The sequence below is a fragment of the Vipera berus genome, assembly GCF_964194415.1.
Source record: "Vipera berus genome assembly, chromosome: Z".
NCBI classification, from domain to species: domain Eukaryota; kingdom Metazoa; phylum Chordata; class Lepidosauria; order Squamata; family Viperidae; genus Vipera; species Vipera berus.
The window spans coordinates 95184285-95204326 of record NC_138205.1 but is presented as its reverse complement, the minus strand read 5'-3'; the positions used below and the strand labels follow the sequence as shown (position 1 = coordinate 95204326).

General features: G+C 40.4%; 1 protein-coding gene across 1 annotated transcript in view; it reads left to right on the top strand.

Moving 5' to 3' along the window:
* ABCB5 (ATP binding cassette subfamily B member 5) overlaps window positions 1-20042 on the top strand; it is a gene marked incomplete at both ends in the record, with an annotated part of 80678 nt that overhangs the window by 47495 nt on the left and 13141 nt on the right. The window contains 7 exons of the mRNA XM_081346257.1: window positions 118-279; window positions 6501-6779; window positions 7533-7679; window positions 11386-11490; window positions 15228-15305; window positions 17366-17449; window positions 19114-19317. Of these exons, the coding sequence (XP_081202383.1) occupies window positions 118-279; window positions 6501-6779; window positions 7533-7679; window positions 11386-11490; window positions 15228-15305; window positions 17366-17449; window positions 19114-19317 (1059 nt within the window). The remainder of the gene's footprint in view (window positions 1-117; window positions 280-6500; window positions 6780-7532; window positions 7680-11385; window positions 11491-15227; window positions 15306-17365; window positions 17450-19113; window positions 19318-20042) is intronic.

The window sequence follows — 20042 nt, the reverse complement described above, 5'->3', positions numbered from 1 at the left end:
TGATCTCTCTAAATTATACATAAAGGAATATAGGATGGAATTGTGAAGAAATTCGTGTTTTAGCTAAGGTCTTTTTTTCTCTTTATTTATTTCTTTTTCTTTTATCCTTCTTTGAAGGCCAGGGCTGGGCGCACCACCATTGTAATTGCTCACAGACTCTCTACAATCAGGACAGCTGATGTTATTGCTGGCCTTGAGAAGGGTGTTCTTGTTGAACAGGGGACACACGGTGAACTCATGGCACATAAAGGACTTTACTATGCTCTTGTAATGCAGCAGGTAATGAGATTCAGAGGCTTGGTTCGAATGTGACACTATATGCTTTATGCGGATAATTCCCAAGTGTGCACTTTCTGCCCTTTCCCATATACTAAATGTGAAAGGTCTGGAATCTTCCATTTTGGGTAAATTGCAATATAGCATTATCTACAAGGGGGGCGGGAATAGTCCACCTTAATAAATGATGCTGAAACTATCTTGTTTTCCTCATAGCCAAGAGAAATTACTATTTGTCCAGGTTTACATGTTGAAAGGTATATTTCGGCTAAGCATAAACAAAAACTGTAGATACTCCAAATAGAGTTGTTGTTGTTGTTAGTTGCAAAGTCATGTCTGACCCATTGCGACCCCATGGACAATGTTCCTGTCCTCTACCATCTTCTGGAGTCCATTTAAGCTCACGCCTACTGCTTCAGTGACTCCATCCAGCCACCTCATTCTCTGTTGTCCTCTTCTTCTCTTGCCCTCAATCTTTCCCAGCATTAGGCTCTTCTCCAGTGAGTCCTTCCTTCTCATTAGGTGGCCAAAGTATTTGAGTTTTAACTTCAGGATCTGGCCTTCTAAAAAGCAGTCAGGGCTGATCTCCTCTAGGACTGACCGGTTTGATTGCCTTGCTGCCCAAGGGACTTGCAGCAGTCTTCTCCAGCACCATAACTCAAAGGCCTCAATTCTTTGGCACTCAGCCTTTCTTATGGTCCAACTTTCACAGCCATACATTGCAACTGGGAAAAACATAGGCCTGACTATACGCACTTTTGTTGGCAGGGTGATGTCTCTGCTTTTTAGTGTGCTGTCTAGATTTGCCATGGCTTTCCTCCCCAGGGGCAAGCGTCTTTTAATTTCTTGGCTGCAGTCTCCATCTGCAGAGATCTTGGAGGCCAGGAAAATAAAATCTGTCACTACCTCCATTTCTTCCCCATCTATTTACCAGGAATTGAGAGGGCGGGTGCCATGATCTTGGTTTTCTTAATGTTTAGTTTCAACTTTTGCACTCTCCTTCTTCACTCTTAACAAGAGGCTCTTTAGTTCCTCTTCAATTTCTGCCATTAGAGTGGTATCATCTGCATATCTTAGGTTGTTGATATTTCTCCCAGCAATCTTAATTCCAACTTTTGATACATCTAACCCTGCCTTTCTCATGATGTGCTATGCATATAAGTTAAACAGGCAGGGTGACAGTATACAGCCTTGCTGGACTCCTTTCTCAGTTTTGAACCAATCAGTGGTTCCGTATCCAGTTCTCACTGTTGCTTCTTGAACCGCATATAGGTTTCTCAAGAGACAAATAAGATGGTCTGGTACTCCCATCTCTTTAAGAACTTGCCACAATTTGTTGTGATCCACACAATCAAAGGCTTTATCATAGTCAATGAAGAAGAAGTAGATGTTTTTTCTGGAACTCCCTAGATTTCTCCATGATCCATCATATGCTGGCAATTTCCTTTCTTTCGAATTGGAATGTAAACTGATCTTTTCCAATCCTGTGGCCACTGTTGAGTTTTCCAAATTTGCTGGCAAATTGAGTGTAGCACTTTTACTGCACCATCTTTTAAGATTTTGAATAGCTCAGCTGGAATACTGTCACCTCCACTAGCTTTGTTGTTGCTCAGTTTTTCTAAGGCCCTCTTCACATTCTAGGATGTCTGGCTCGAGGTCAGTGACCACTTCATCGTGGTTATCAGGGACATTATGTTCCTTCTTGTATAGTTCTTCTGTGTAATTTTGCCACCTCTTCTTAATCTCTTCTGCCTCTGTTAGGTCCCTTCCATTTTGGTCCTTTATCATGCCCATTTTTGCATGAAATGTTCCCCTCATCTCTCCATTTTTCTTGAAAAGATCTCTGGTCTTCCCTATTCTATTGTTTTCTTCTATTTCTTTACACCGTTCATTTAAGAAGGCATTCTTATCTCTTCTAGCTATTCTCTGGAATTCTGCATTCAATTGGATGTATCTTTCTTTTTCTCCCTTGCCTTTGGCTTCCCTCCTTTCCTCAGCTATTTGCAAAGCTTCCTTTCTTGCATTTCTTTTTCTTTGGGATGGCTTTAGTTGCTACTTCTTGTACAATGTTACAAACCTCTGTCCATAGTTCTTCAGGCACTCTGTCTATCAGATCTAATTCCTTAAATTTATTTGTCACGTCTACTGTATATTCAACAGGGATATAATTTAATTCATACCTGAGTGGCCTAGTGCTTTTCCCTACTTTCTTCAGTTTAAGCCTAAACTTTGCAACAAGAAGCTCATGGTCTGAGCCACAGTCAGCTCCTGGTCTTGTTTTTACTGACTGTATAGAGCTTCTCCATCTTTGGCTGCAGAGCATATAGTCAATCTGATTTCTGTGTTGACCGTCTGGTGATGTCCATGTGTAGAGGCGTCTCTTGGGTTGTTGGAAAAGAGTGTTTGCTATGACCATCATATTCTCTTGACAAAATTCTATCAGCCTGTGCCCTGCTTCGTTTTGTACTCCAAGGCCAAACTTGCCTGTTATTCCGGTTATCTTTTGGCTTCCTTCTTTAGCATTCCAATCCCCCATGATGATAAGGACATTGTTTTTTGTTGTTACTTCTAAAAGGTGCTGTTGGGCTTCATTTTGTTGTTGTTGTTAGTTGCAAAATCGTGTCCGACCCATCGCGACCCTATGGACAATGTTCCTCCAGGTCTTCCTGTCCTCTACCATCTTCTGGAGTCCATCTAAGCTCATGCCTACTGCTGCAATGACTCCATCCAGCCACCTCATTCTCTGTCGTCCCCTTCTTCTATTGCCCTCAATCTTTCCCAGCATTAGGCTCTTCTCCAGTGAGTCCTTCCTTCTCATTAGGTGGCCAAAGTATTTGATTTTTAGCTTCAGGATATTGCCTTCTAAAGAGCAGTCAGGGTTGATCTCCTCTAGGACTGACCGGTTTGATCGCCTTGCAGTCCAAGGGACTCGCAGGAGTCTTCTCCAGCACCATAGTTCAAAGGCTTCAATTCTTTGGCGCTCAGCCTTTCTTATGGTCCAGCTTTCACTGCCATACATTGCAACTGGGAAGACCATAGCCTTGACTATACGCACTTTTGTTGACAGGGTGATGTCTCTGCTTTTTAGTGTGCTGTCTAGATTTGTCATGGCTTTCCTCCCGAGGAGCAAGCGTCTTTTAATTTCTTGGCTACAGTCCCCATCTGCAGTGATCTTGGAGCCCAGGAAAATAAAATCTGTCACTACCTCCATTTCTTCCCCATCTATTTGCCAGGAATTGAGAGGGCCAGATGCCATGATCTTGGTTTTCTTAATGTTTAGTTTCAACCCAAGTTTTACACTCTCCTTCTTCACCCGCAACAAGAGGCTCTTTAGTTCTTCTTCACTTTCTGCCATTAGAGTGGAATCATCTGCATATCTTAGGTTGTTGATATTTTTCTGGCAATCTTAATTCCAACTTTTGATTCATCTAGCCCTGCCTTTCCCATGATGTGCTTTGCATAACTTTACTAGCGTGAGAAATGAGTGCAATGGTGCGATAGTTTGAACATTCTTTGGCACTGCCTTTCTTTGGAATTGGAATTTAAACTGATCTTTTCCAATCCTGTGGCCACTGTTGAGTTTTCCAAATTTGCTGGCAAATTGAGTGTAGCACTTTTACTGCATCGTCTTTTAAGATTTTGAATAGCTCAGCTAGAGTACTGTCACCTCCACTAGCTTTGTTGTTGCTCAGCTTTTCTAAGGCCCACTTCACTTCACATTCAGGATGTCTGGCTCGAGGTCAGTGACCACCTCGTTGTGATTATCAGGGACGTTAAGCTCATTCTTGTATAGTTCTTCTGTGTAATTTTGCCACCTCTTCTTAATCTCTTCTGCCTCTGTTAGGTCCCTGCCGTTTTGGTCCTTTATCATGCCCATTTTTGCATGAAACGTTCCTTTCATCTCTCCAATTTTCTTGAAAAGATCTCTGGTCCTCCCTATTCTATTGTTTTCTTCTATTTCTTTGCATTGTTCATTTAAGAAGGCATTCTTATCTCTTCTAGCTATTCTTTGGAATTCTGCATTTAATTGGGCATATCTTTCTTTTTCTCCCGTGCCTTTCGCTTCCCTCCTCAGCTATTTGCAAAGCTTCCTCAGACAGCCATTTTGCTTTCTTGCATTTCTTTTTCTTTGGGATGGTTTTGGTTGCTACCTGTTGTACAATGTTGCGAACCTCTGTCCATAGTTCTTCAGACACTCTGTCTATCAGATCTAATTCCTTAAATCTATTTGTCACCTCTACTGCATATTCAACAGAGATATGATTTAATTCATACCTGACTGGCCTAGCGCTTTTCCCTACTTTCTTTAATTTAAGCCTAAACTTTGCAACAAGAAGCTCATGGTCTGAGCCACAGTCAGCTCCTGGTCTTGTTTTTACTGACTGTATAGAGCTTCTCCATCTTTGGCTGCAGAGCATATAGTCAATCTGATTTCTGTGTTGACCGTCTGATGATGTCCATGTGTAAAGCCGTCTCTTGGGTTGTTGGAAAAGAGTGTTTGCTATGACCATCATATTCTCTTGACAAAATTCTATCAGCCTGTGCCCTGCTTCATTTTGTACTCCAAGGCCAAACTTGCCTGTTATTCCAGTTATCTTTTGGCTTTCTACTTTAGCATTCCAATCCCCCATGATGATTAGGACATCATTTCTGGGTGTTAGTTCTATAAGGTGCTGTAGGGCTTCATAGAACCGGTCAATTTCATCCTCTTCAGCACTGGTGGTTGGGGCATAGACTCGGACTACTGTGATATTGAATGGTTTGCCTTGGATTCGAACTGAGATCATTCTGTCATTTTGAGGATTGTATCCCAGTATTGCTTTTCCTACTCTTTTATTGACTATAAAGGCTACTCCATTTCTTCTGAGGGATTCTTGCCCACAGTAGTATACCTGATGGTCATCTGAATTAAATTCACCCATTCCTGTCCATTTTAGTTTGCTGATTCCTAAGATGTCGATCTTCAGTCTTGTCATCTCTTGTTTGACCACGTCCAGCTTTCCTTGATTCATGGATCTTACATTCCAGGTTCCTATGGAGAAAAAATGTTTACAGCATCAGACTTTCCTTTCACCACCAGATACATCCACAGCTGAGCGTCCTTTCGGCTTTGGCCCAGTCGCTTCATTCTTTCTGGCACTACTAGTACTAGCCCTCTGCTCTTCCCCATTAGCATATTGGATGCCTTCTGACCTGAGGGGATCATCTTCCAGCATCATATCTTTTTTCCTTTTGGTACTGTCCATGGGGTTTTCATGGCAAAGATACTGGAGTGGGTTGCCATTTCCTTCTCCAGTGGATCACGTTGTGTCAGAACTCTCTGCTATGACCTTTCCGTCTTGGGTGGTCCTGTACGGCATAGCTCATAGCTTCACTGAATTACGCAAGCCCCTTCGCCACAACAAGGCAGTAATCCATGAAAGGGCCAAATAGAGTACAAGAACACATTAGCCCAGTTTTCTATAATACTGAATAATAGTTAAGCAAAGTTAATGAGAGGTTATTGGCTCTCTCCACAGTTCAAAGAAATATAATCCTTAAACTACATGAGCACTTTGTGGAATTTGTGTGTGGTTTTTTTTAATTTAAAATCTGAATGTTTAACAGCTTTTGTTTCTTGGACATGGTACTGACAGAGCAAAACATTCACTTCTAGAGTAATCTCTTTTTCCCAAGAATGACACTGGATTCTGTATAGATCCCAGAGTTGTGAGAAAATGATCATAGTAATGCTTCAGACATAGGTAAATGCAGTCAAGTTTTCAAGATTCTGTTACTGTAGCTCAGTATTTCTCAAGCTTGACTGCTTTAAGGGAGATGGATTTTAACTCCCAGAATTCCCAGCCGATCATGATTTTTTTTTTTGCTGCAGTCAGTAAGCAAATCACAAAACTGTTAAGTGAATCCAACTTGTTCCATTGACTTTGCTTGTTGGAAGCTAACTGGCAAACATGTAACCCTGGGATGCTGCAGCCATACATGTTGGTTGCTAAGTGACCAAATCACAATCTCATGACCATGGAAATGCTGCAATAGTCTTAAGTGAGAGGACCAGTCCTCAGACACTTTTTCATTGCCACTGAACTTCAAACAATCACTAAAGGAATGGTTATAAGTTGAGGACTACCTGTAGATTTAATTCTCATAAATTGTAATTAGAAAAATTAACCCCATTGGTAATTTATTTTTTTTCCTATTTTTGTTTTCATTTTATAAATGTTTAGAATTACCAGGGAGAAGAACAAGAGAGTGAAACATCAAGCGAAGAGACAGAATTTGAGACTAAGGATGAAAATAGTGAAATTTCTGAGAAAGAAGATTTATATGAAACAGCAGATCTAAATGATTTGGGGGGTTCTAATGGTGGCGCAGAAATGGCTAGGTATGGAAGTTTCCGAAGAACATCAAACAGACCTTCTCTCAGTAGAGCATCTACTAAAAGATTTTCTGAAAGGAAAAGGAAAAAAAAACAGAAGACGAAGAAAGCAAAGAAGGTCCATGTGGTTAGTATTAAGATTATTTCTAAAATATCTTCTGTGTTAAAAATATGACTCCTCTGTAAGTTATTTAGTGCTTTGTGAAAATTGGCATCTCCATCTTTTGGTTCTAGTAACAAACCAGAATTATAAGAGAAGCTTTGTTCTTTTCATAAATGCCTTATATTTATCCATGTATTTGATTTCATTTTCAGATAAATTCATAGGTAAAGCTAACCCAGTTGTTAGGAAATATTGGCATTCATTTTCATTCATCCCCGACCTGTATTTGGTAATTATGATAATGTATATATCAAATAATATGAACAACTTGAGAACACCAGTTAGAAAATTTGTTACACTTCTGGACTTTTGAAATATATTGTATTTCAAATATGCCACATCAAAATTTCATCTGAAGCACATGACACTAAAATAATGAGAATCCAAAGTTAATGTATGGGCAGCAAGACTCTAAAGCACACAGATTAGTAATTCAAGAGAATAATTCATGCAGAAATGTTGCCATTCATGAGGGATTTCTCTCACTTTTTAGTGACCTTTGTAGACAGATTTTGAGATAAATTGGCTTTTTGTTCTTTTTCTTTTGTTTTCACACTTGTATTCATTGTGAGATCATAGAAATGAGTGGGACTGAACACAGAAGCCAGTTTCTTTTCATTACTGGACAGTTGAGTAATTCTCAGTGACATTTCACCCATCAATTGCATTGCCTGTTTGTAATTTTGTTGATGACAAGGGGAATTTTCTCTCTTACAGGAAGAGACCCTCCCAGATGTTCCTTATTCCAGGATCCTGGCTCTGAATAAGCCTGAATTCTGCTACATAGCAATTGGGATCGTTGCTGCTGCCATTGCAGGAGGTATTACTCCTGCCTTTGCAGTTCTGTTTGGCAAAATCATTGGGGTATGTTTAAGACCACTCAATACTTCTATTTCATTTTTGTAGAATCTATCAAACCAAACAGATGTACTGATTTCTTATCATGATCTTATATTATTGGAAGCTGAGGTTATTTACAATGGCTTTACCAATGGCATTTCAGTTTTTTCACCATCTCAATTCCACCTCTAGCTTTCCAAAAATACACTCTAAATGGTTCCTTCCAAAAGAAATGAATAATCTTAATCTATATAAAAGAAGCATCTTCCAAGGCAGTATAAAACAGGAGACAATAGCCCAGAACATATATATATTACAGTACTGTTTTTCTGGTGTGGTCATCGTAGGAACAGATGTATATATTGAATGCTAATAGAACAATAAAATGCCATACATAACTCATTTCAAAAGCCACTAACAAGAAAGGGTGTGGGAAGACAAAGAGAGAGCGAAAAGGGGAATATACAGAAAGAGAAAGAAAGAACGGAATCCTCACTTCCTTTTAATCTGGCCCTGCACCATACTTCCACCCCAGGAATCCATGCAGGTAATCTTCAACTTACAACCATTTATTTAGCAACCATTCAAAGTTATGACAGTGCTGAAAAAAGTGACTTGCAATCATTCTCCACACATACAACTATTATAACCTCCGTGTGATCATGTGATTGTGATTCAGGCTCTTGGATACAGGAATTTGGCCTATATTTACACTGCTTGTACTATCCTGGGTTGCATGTTCCCCATTTGCAACCATCTCAGGGGGTTCCAACAAGCAAAATCAGTTGGGAAATCCAGGTTCGCCTAACAATTATATGATTTGCTTAAAAACTACAACAAAAAGATTATAAATTGGGTAGAAGTCACTTAACAACTGTGGTGGAAATTCCATAATCCAATTCTGGTTGTAACTTGAGGATTACTTGTAGATTATTCCTGTGAAAATGCAGTTCTGAAAAGAAAAAAAAAAGATCGCCCTTGCACTATAGGAGGAATGGCAGTTTGCCAACTTGATGATATTTGATGAGCTTTCATCATATTCCATAACTTTCAGATTCCAGCCCAGTACCAAGTCTGGATATTAAAGTTTACCCAAATTAATACTGAGTATTAAGCCCAAATGCTCAGGAAAATATTTTTTCCTTTCTCTAATATGAACCTGAGGTCTACAACAGCCCTTTGGTCAAGTGCCTCTTCCTTGAAACTTTAGTTGACCTGTGTCTATGGAAAAGATCAGGGGTGTCTGCAGGCAATGGTGAAAAAAAGTCAAGATGGCAACCTGGACAGTGCAACTGAAGATCCACATATAAAAATAGGTGTTGATTACACGTCTCAGCTGCCATCTTGACTATTTTTCAGCATACACACAGTCATCCACGCACTCGTTACCTCCTGTATAGATTACTGCAATGCTCTCTACATGGGGCTGCCCTTAAAGACCACCCGGAGGCTTCAGCTGGTGCAGAGTGCGGCTGCACGGGTAGTGATGGGAGCACCCCGATACTCCCATATTACACCCCTCCTGCGTGAGCTGCATTGGTTACCGGTTGTCCTCCGGGTGAGATTTAAGGTGCTGGTACTTACCTTTAAAGCCCTACATGGCTTAGGCCCAGGATACTTGCAGGACCATCTGCTGCCGGGAACGAATTCCCATCGCCCAGTACGCTCACACAGAGAAGGCCTCCTCAGGGTACCATCAGCAACCCGCGGCTCCAGAGCCGCATGCGGCTCTTTGAGCCGTCTCCTGCGGCTCCCAGCCGCCCGGTGCGCGCGCACCTCTTCGAACGGGCAGTGGTGCGTGTGCACCTCTCCAAATGGAGAGTGGCACTGCCCGTTCTGAGAGGTGCGCGCGCACCTCCCCGAACGGGTGGAGGTGCGCGCGCACCTCCCCAAACCTTTGGAGAGGTGCGCGTGTACCTCTGCGCGAATGGGCAGTGGCGCTGCTCTTTGAGGAAGCTGCCGCGGCCCGTCTGCAAAGCTGCCAAAAGCGGCAGCTTCGGAGACGGGCCGCGGCAGCTTCCTCAAAGAGCGGCACCTCTGCCCGTTCACGCGGAGGTACGCGCGCACCTCTCCAAAGGTTTGGGGAGGTGCGTGCGCACCTCCGGTCGTTCGGAGAGGTGCGCGCGCACCTCTCAGAATGGGCAGGGGCGCCGCTCTTTGAGGAAGCTGCCATGGCCCATCTGCAAAGCTGCCGAAAGCGGCAGCTTTGCAGACGGGCCATCGCTGTCGGGCAACCGGGAACCGGTTCCATCTCACTTTTAAAAAAAATGGCAACCGCGTGTGTCCGCGCATGCACAAAAAACCGTTTTGTGCATGCGCAAAACATTTTTTGCGCATGCGCGTGCATGGACACACGCACGCGGCTCCCACTTTTTTTAATTTGTGATGGAACCAGTTCCCAGTGGCTCTTTTCCTTTTTTAGGTTGCCGACCCCTGGGCTAGACAATGTCAGCTGGTGACCCCCAGGGGGAGGGCCTTCTCTGTGGGAGCACCAGCCCTGTGGAACCAGCTCCCCTATGAGCTTCGGATGGCCCCAGATCTCCAGTCCTTTCACCGTGGCCTCAAAACACTCCTTTTCCACCTGGCTGACCTGGACTGACAGGGATTTTAATTATGTTTTTAATTTTTTAACTCTAATTTTTAATTTATTTTAATTTTAATTTTAATTTATTGTACAGAGGCCTTTAATTTTAATTTTATCTTAACTTCTGTATTTATTGTATGTTATTGTTGTTAGCCGCCCTGAGTCCTTCGGGAGATAGGGTGGCATATAAGTCCCAAGAATTAATAAATATAAACAAACAAACAAACAAACAAACAAACAAATAAATAAATAAATAAATAAATATCTTGTGGATACCTTTGACCTCATCAGGATCTCCCCAATGATGGTGTGCTTTCCTAACATAAGAAGCAAAAACTTCTACATTAGTTTGGTTCAGCCAACAAATTACATATCAGTGTTTTATTTAACCAAACATTATTTTTCATAGAAAGGGATATATAAATGTTAACAATAGAATTTACTGAACTATTTTATTCACCAGTGAATGCAGTGAGCTGCAGGTCACAGAAACATATGCTTCTAAGTAAATGTTTTTAGTTGGAAAAGGTGCTTACCACACTCCTGAATTTCTCCTGCCAGACTAACACAGTTATTCCTCTATTCCTCTATTCCACAGTTATTCCTCTATTTTGTATGTTTGTTATATTTATATTACAAACACCAGCAGCAAAACTGTCACCTACAAATTTTGCAAATAAATAAAATTACTTTTATTTTATTTTTTATTCTTATAGTAATCTTTTCCAAACTGCTACTTGGCCTGATTAAATTCCACCTTTGAATTTAATGATTTTTGAACATAACCTCAAGAAATGAACATGATCTGGACTTCTGTTTTTAAAAAGCCATGAGATTCAGCTAACAAATTCTGTCCTGATAGGCAGCTACCAGAGGTGGCCTGCAGAACTCCATGCAGTCACTACACACTGCTGCCATCTAATAGCCATTTCCTATCATCTGAACTAGACCTCAGTGGTCACTGAATTAGAATTGGTTTCAAATTCTTCATGTAAAACATAGTCTGCTGTTCAGAATAGCTGATGGTCACATACAGGGAAATCAGGGAAGTTGACCTGAGGGAAATGGTCATAATTTGAACTAAACAGAAAGTTTATCAGCAATTGTTTCTTGTGCTGGTAATTAAAACTATGCTTTGCCACTCAGGCTTTCCACGAACAAGATGATGTAAAGAAAAGGCAGAATACAGTGCTGTATTCTCTCATGTTTCTTGTTTTGGGAGTGATCAGCTTAGTAACTCATATAATCCAGGTAAGTTCTAGTATAAGACCAACTTAATAAGAAATTATCAGAGAGGATTGTATACAAAATTACTCAACCAGTACAACAAAAGGCTTTTAATTTTAAAAAGATGGACTTTTGACACTATGATTTGTTTATCAGGTGGAATCCCATAAATGACATGTATATCATTGTAGATGCTTTGGCTACCTAATGAATTGCTGTTGTTAGTTGCGAAGTCGTGTCCGACCCATCATGACCCTATGGACAACATTCCTCCAGGCCTTCCTGTCCTCTACCATCTTCTGGAGTCCATTTAAGCTCACACCTACTGCTTCAGTGACTCCATCCAGCCACCTCATTCTCTGTCATTCCCTTCTTCTCTTGCCCTCAATCTTTCCCAGCATTAGGCTCTTCTCCAGTGAGTCCTTCCTTCTCATTAGGTGGCCAAAGTATTTGAGTTTCAACTTCAGGATCTGGCCTTCTAAAGAGCAGTCAGGGTTGATCTCTTCTAGGACTGACCGGTTTGATCGCCTTGCAGTCCAAGGGACTCGCAGGAGTCTTCTCCAGCACAATAGTTCAAAGGCCTCAATTCTTTGGCGCTCAGCCTTTCTTATGGTCCAACTTTCACAGCCATACATTGCAAGTGGGAAAACCATAGGCTTGACTATACACACTTTTGTTGACAGGGTGATGTCTCTGCTTTTTAGTGTGTTGTCTAGATTTGCCCGAGGAGCAAGCGTCTTTTAATTTCTTGGCTGCAGTCCCCATCTGCGGCGGTGATCTTGGAGCCCAGGAAAATAAAATCTGTCACTACCTCCATTTCTTCCCCATCTATTTGCCAGGAATTGAGAGGGCCAGATGCCATGATCTTGATTTTCTTAATGTTAAGTTTCAACCCAAGTTTTGCACTCTCCTTCTTCACCCGCAAAAAGAGGCTCTTTAGTTCCTCTTCACTTTCTGCCATTAGAGTGGTATCATCTGCATATCTTAGGTTGTTGATATTTTTCCTGGCAATCTTAATTCCAACTTTTGATTCATCTAGCCCTGCCTTTCCCATGATGTGCTCTGCATATAAGTTAAATAGACAGGGCAACAGTATAGAGCCTTGCCGGACTCCTTTCCCAATTTTGAACCAATCAGTAGTTCCGTGTCCAGTTCTCACTGTTGCTTCTTGACCCGCATATAGGTTTCTCAGGAGACAAATAAGATGGTCAGGTACTCCCATCTCTTTAAGAACTTGCCACAGTTTGTTGTGATCCACACAATCAAAGGCTGCTGGAGTCTAGCTTGTAGGATTTTAAGCATAACTTTACTAGTATGTGAAATGAGTGCAATGATGCGATAGTTTGAACATTCTTTGGCACTGCCTTTCTTTGGAATTGGAATGTAAACTGATCTTTTCCAATCCTGTGGCCACTGTTGAGTTTTCCAAATTTGCTGGCAAATTGAGTATAGCACTTTTACTGCATCGTCTTTTAAGATTTTGAATAGCTCAGCTAGAATACTGTCACCTCCACTAGTTTTATTGTTGCTCAGCTTTCCTAAGGCCCACTTCACTTCACATTCTAGGATGTCTGACTCAAGGTCAGTGACCACCTCATCGTGGTTATCAGGGACATTATGTTCGTTCTTGTATAGTTCTTCTGTGTAATTTTGCCACCTCTTCTTAATCTCTTCTGCCTCTGTTAGGTCCCTTCCATTTTGGTCCTTTATCATGCCCATTATTGCATGAAACGTTCCCTTCATCTCTCTAATTTTCTTGAAGATATCTCTGGTTCTCCCTATTCTATTGTTTTCTTCTATTTCTTTGCGCAGTTCATTTAAGAAGGCATTCTTAACTCTTCTAGCTATTCTCTGGAATTCTGCATTCAAATGTATGTATCTTTATTTTTCTCCCTTGCCTTTCGCTTCCCTCCTTCCTCAGCTTTTTGCAAAGCTTCCTGAGACAGACATTTTGCTTTCTTGCATTTCTTTTTCTTTGGGATGGCTTTAGTTGATACTTCTTGTACAATGTTACAAACCTCTGTCCATAGTTCTTCAGGCACTCTGTCTATCAGATCTAATTCCTTAAATCTATTTGTCACTTCTACTGTGTATTTATCAGGGATATGATTTAGTTCATATCTGAGTGGCCTAGTGCTTTCCCCTACTTTCTTCAGTTTAAGCCTAAACTTTGCAATGAGAAGCTCATGGTCTGAGCCACAGTCAGCTCCTGGTCTTGTTTTTATTGACTGTATAGAGCTTCTCCATCTTTGGCTGCAGAGCATATAGTCAATCTGATTTCTGTGTTGACCGTCTGGTGATGTCCATGTGTAGAGCCGCCTCTTGGGTTTTTGAAAAAGAGTTTTTGCGATGACCATTGTATTTTCTTGACAAAATTCTGTCAGCCTGTGCCCTGCTTCATTTTGTACTCCAAGGCCAAACTTGCCTGTTATTCCAGTTATCTTTTGGCTTCCTACTTTAGCATTCCAATCCCCCATGATGATAAGCACATCATTTTTTGGTGTTAGTTCTATAAGGTGCTGTAGGGCTTCATAGAATCAGTCAATTTCATCCTCTTCAGCACTGGTGGTTGGGGCATAGACCTGGACTACTGTGATATTGAATGGTTTGCCTTGGATTCGAACTGAGATCATTCTGTCATTTTGGGGATTGTATCCCAGTATTGCTTTTCCTACTCTTTTATTGACTATGAAGGCTACTCCATTTCTTCTGAGGGATTCTTGCCTGCAGTAGTATACCTGAATTAAATTCACCATTCCTGTCCATTTTAGTTTGCTGATTCCTAAGATGTTGATGTTCAGTCTTGTCATCTCTTGTTTGACCATGTCCAGCTTTCCTTGATTCATAGATCTTACATTCCAGGTTCCTATGGAGAAAAAGTCTTTACCGCATCTGACTTTCCTTTCACCACCAGATACATCCACAGCTGAGTGTCCTTTCAGCTATGGCCCAGTCGCTTCATTCTTTCTGGCGCTACTAGTACTAGCCCTCTGCTCTTCTCCAGTAGCTTATTGGATGCCTTCTGACCTGAGGGGCTCATCTTCCAGTGTCATAACTTTTTGCCCTTTGGTACTGTCCATAGGGTTTTCATGGCAAAGATACTGGAGTGGGTCGCCATTTTGGATCACATTTTGTCACAACTCTCTGCTATGACCTGTCCGTCTTGGGTGGCCCTGCACAGCATAGCTCATAGCTTCATTGAATTATGCAAGCCCCTTTGCCACGACAAGGCAGTAATCTATGAAGGGGTACCTAATGTATACATCCAGACTTTCTCAACATTCAACATGCTTCTTGGTTTACCTTTTTATTCAAATTTTATCAGGCAGTTTCTCAGGATAGAAATAACACCTCGACTTACATAGCACTTCACAGTGCTTTACAGCCGTCTCTAAGGGGCTTACAGAATCAGCATATTGCCCCCAACAAACTGGGTCCTCATTTTACTGACCTCGGAAAGAAGGAAGGCTGAGTCAACCTTGAGCCAGTCAGGATCGAATTCCTGGCAGTGGGCAGTGAGTTATCCTGCAGTACTGGATTCTAACACTGCATCATCACACAGAATCATTACTATAATTTGTGATTCCTCCCCCTTAAACTTTGATATGGTTCTGTCTTTATTTCTTGAATTTGTGGTTGTTTTGCATTAATAAATGCCTGAAACTGTCACCCCCTCATTTATTGGATATATGTCATTCAGATGATAATGGCCCTTTTCTAAAAAAATAAAAAGCTAAATTTTTGTCTTATACTTTTTGCAGGGATTCACCTTTGGGAAGTCTGGAGAAGCTCTCACAATGCGGTTACGCTCTCTTTCTTTCAAAGCCTTGCTGCAACAGGTAACAAAACACAGCAGGAAAGGGAAAGCAAGAGCATATTTGTAGCTCAGAAATGGGGGATCCTTGGTGTCTCTGAGCTTGACTGATTTCTTGCAGACGTTCCATTACCCAAACTAGGTACCATCATCAACCATTTATCTGAAGGGGTATAGGGTTTCCTGCCTAAGCAGGGGGTTGAACTAGAAGACCTCCAAGGTTCTATTATTATTACTATTACCATTATTATTATTATTGCCTCGAGCCATTTAGAAACATACATTAACAAAAGATTTATATTGAATGTGAACAGTAAATTTCTATTATAATATTAAAAGGGGAATATCAAGTCAAGTGGCTGAATTTAGGGACATAAGAATGTTCTTTCTTATCTTTCTTATCTTAGCGAGAATATGAAGCCTATTTAAGGAAAGTTTTTAAGAATTCCCAGCTAGCGTAAGCCCTAAGATTGCCTCCATTTGCATCTAAGTACAAAACTAGTCCAATTGTACTCCGATTTTCCAATTCAGCCGAGGTTGGTTAGGAACTGCCTCCTGCAAAATAGTGACGTTGAATAAAAAGCTAATGTTTAAGAAGCTATCAAATCTCAATATAGCCTAGAAAGTGTGCAGAGAAGAGCAACAAAGATGATTAGGGGACTGGAAACTAAAATATATAAAGAATGGTTGCTGAAAGTGGATGTGTCTATTTTAATGAAAAGAAAGACTAAGGGTGACAGAATAGCAAAGAAGAGGGAGTCAAGCTATTCTCCAAAGCACCTGAAGGCAGGACAAGAAGTAATGGATGGAAACTAATCAAGGAGAGAAGCAACCTAGAACTAAGGAGAAATTTCCTGACTGTCTGAACAATTTATCAGTGGAACAACTTGCTTCCAGAAGCTGTGAATGCTCCAACACTGGATTTTTTTAGAAGAAATTGGACAACCATTTGTCTGAAATGGTGTAGGATTTCTTGCCTGAGCAGAGTGTTGGATTAGAAGATTTCTGCCCCTCCAACTCTGTTATTCTGTTATATAGATATAGCAACATAATGCTTCACTGCATCCTTGTAGATTCCAATGGAGCTATGTTGCCAAAAGATTTATTCATTAATCCACAGAACATTTGTATTTCCATAGAAGCACTAAATTTAACATATCTTTTAATAGTGGAAAATATCATTTGAAGGCCTAAGAAGTAATTTCATCATTATGAATAGCTAAGTAGGGGGAAAGCAGCATTTTTAATTCACATGTCTCTATCTGTACACCTTCCCTTTTTTTTTAAGTAGACACAACAAATGCTGACTTTCAGAGTTTATGTTTTATTTGGGAAATAATGTGGAATGAACAGATTGGTCCTATCATTTCAGTATTAAACTATTTCAGCCCATTACAGAATAACAGAATAACAGAAGTGGAAGGGACCTTGGAGATCTTCTAGTACAACCTCCTGCTCAGGCAGAAAACCCTATACCATTTCAGACAAATGGTTGTCCTATCTCTTCTTAAAAACATCCATCACTCTACTGTCTTATTTGGGTGCACCATGGGAACAGGTAGTAGCAGATAAAATATCAAGTTGACAATTATGACCATATGATTGAAGGCCTGCCCCCTTTTAAGTAAAAATAGGGCAGGTGTCAATCATCCAGTTGCAGCTATCATTTTTGATAGTCCTGTGTGGACACCTCTTGTTTTGTTACATCAATCTTATACTAAATTGATAAATTAAAATCAACACTGAGAATAGCTGGCTGAAAACTCTAGAGTTGCTGCCTTGATGCCACCCAAGAGTGATCACCTGATTTTGATACCAGTGTAATGGCTGACAAAATGTAACAGACTTTACATGCTTTGTGACTACTGTTGTATGTTGGGGACTACAGTAGAAAAGGATTCAACTAAGAGTGACTTACATCTGATTCATTAACTGGGAATAAAAATGAAGACAATTTCAGGGAGTCCTGGCAGAAAAAAAGTTATGTTGCCAGGAAATGTTTATACCATAGTTCACTACAAAAGGAAAGACTCAGAATAATTGTTAATTTCAATTATTATTTCAATGTGTTCATTTTGGTTTTAGGAAATTGGATGGTTTGATGATCACAATAATAGTATTGGAGTTCTATTAACCAGACTTTCAACAGATGCTTCTCAAGTTAAAGGAGTATGTTTTTTGCTTATTGTTTTTTATATATTTTATTGGAAATATAATTAGCCTGGTATCAATAATAGACTGCTGCAGGAAGCAACAGAATAAATCTATTATTTGAATCATTTTCACATTCTGAATATATCATGGTCTGTGCTTGTGTCTTCAGACAATTTTTCTACTTGCACTTTCTAAAATAGTCTAATTTGGAATGGGGATACATTCCACAAGACTCCAAGATCCTATGAATCAGTTTGGCATTGAAGCTATAACTTTGCCAACTAATGTATTGGCTTTGCAGTATTGCCAGATGATATCATATATGCATAAAGAGATGATTCTACATCAATTCCATTTATAAAAATCCCAATGGACAATTTCAACTAATAACGAGAAACTGTGTAAAAAGTGTTTTCAAGAAAGTTAGCAATGTGACTTGCAAAAGCAGGGAATAAATGTTAAACATGCCCCCTGCCATGAACTTTTCATACATATACCTGTATACCTTAGCAAGACATAGATACATTGTGTTTCCATAAAGGAAGAGAGCCTTTGGTAAATTGGTGTAATAACAACAGCTTTGTTTTAAACATTGGAAAAACAAGAGATCATTATCGATTTCAGAAAAGGTAGGCACAGCCACATACTTCTCTGTATTAATGATTCACCTGTGGAGGTGATTAACAGCATCAAGTTTCTGGATGTGCAGCTAACAAGTAGGATGGCTAGGTCACTCAACAATAGCTCAACAGTGAGACACTGGTGAAGCGGGCACAGCAGTGCCTGCATTTTCTGCATCTCATGAGAAAAGTACATCTTCCTTCCCTGTCCTTACCACTTTTTATAGAGGGATGATTGAGAGCATCCTGTCATATTGCATTACTGTCTGGTTTAAAAAAGTTACTGCTTCAGGCAGGAAGGAGGTGCAGAGAGTGGTGAGGATGGCAGAAAAGGCTATTGGCAGTTCACTCCCTTTATCTAGGACATAGCATATAAGAGTTGCATGAGCAAGGTCCGTAGTATTGTCTGGGACACTACACATTGTCTTCATGACCTGTTTTCCTTTTTACCTTCTGGGAGGAGGCTCTGTGGTATCCAAAGCAGAACATCCAGATTCAGTCACAGTTTTGTTTCATATAGCATCAACCTTGTGAACTCTCAAGCTTCCTCTTTCCGCTATGTATTCAAAATGGACAGTGATTAATATATATACGTATATGGGTAGATATATAGTTTCTTTTGAGAGCAGGCAACAGAATTTCATTTTTAATGTGTGCCAGTGTGCTAGTAAAAAAATGACAGTGAAGGTTATTTTATCATATCATGTCATGTCATGTCATGTCTTGTCTTGACTTGCCTTATTTTACATTAGATTAGATTAGATTAGATTAGATTCTCACCTCACCTTGCCTTACATTACCTTATCTTACCTTATCTTGTCTATCAGATGTGCTAAACCGTCTGAATACACACAAACACACACATACACACACACAAACAGAGAGAGAGAGAGAGAGATACTGTATGATACAAAGCTATTATAGAATCTAATAGTTCTGGTTCAAATACCAGTACCACAAAGCCTCCTCATAGAAGACAGCCTTATTGTGCATTGAATGTTATAAAAGAATGTTTTATTGAAGAAAAGGTATAATTTATTTTTCTTATTTATTTTCAAGGCTACTGGAAGTAGATTGGCCTTAATGACCATGACTTTCTTCACACTTGTGACAGCTGTTATCATTGCTTTTGCACATGGTTGGCAGTTAACGCTGCTCATCCTAGCTTGTATTCCCGTCATCATTGTTGCAAAGGTTATTCAAGCGAAATCGGTGGCAGGTCATGCAGCTGAGGATCAAAAATCCCTTGAAGAAGCTGGAAGGGTATCTTCTACATATATAAATACATGGATAAGATTAAGTGGTGACGATTAGGCAGGAAATGTCATATGATTTGAACTTTCAATAGAGTTACTTCGATTCACTATTTTAGCAAGACCTGAGTCTACTTTAACAATAGCACATAGACTTATATATCACTTCACAATGCTTTACAGCCCTCTCTAAGCGGTTTACAGAGTCAGTGTATTGCCCCCAACAGACTGGGTCCTCATTTTACCAACCTTGGAAGGATGGAAGGCTGAGTCAGTCTTGAGCCGCTCAGAATCAAACTCCTGGGAGTGAGGAGTGAGTTAGCCTGCAATACTGAATTCTAACCACTGTGCCACCATAGCTCTAGTATGGCCCATAGTCTTCATTTTTCTCAGTAGTGCTTCTCCAGGAAAATGTGGTCTGTTTGTTGACATGCCATCCTTCCTCAATATGTACTTCAGGCAATGCAGTGTGAAATCACTTAGCACAAACTCAAGAAACTCAAATTAAATAAGCCCGTAGGAACCTGGCCCTGTGGCTGTTACTGAATTGCAACTTTTATCATTCTTATTTGTATGCTGACTAGAGCTACTGAGAGTTGTTCTTTAAAATGATTTGACAGCCACAGATTCCCTTGTCTTCCATTGCAAACTGAAAAATGCCTCCCTACAGAGTGAGTCACCAATTCATCAATAGGCAGCATTCTTTGCTCAGCAGAATGGGAAAACAAAGAAGCA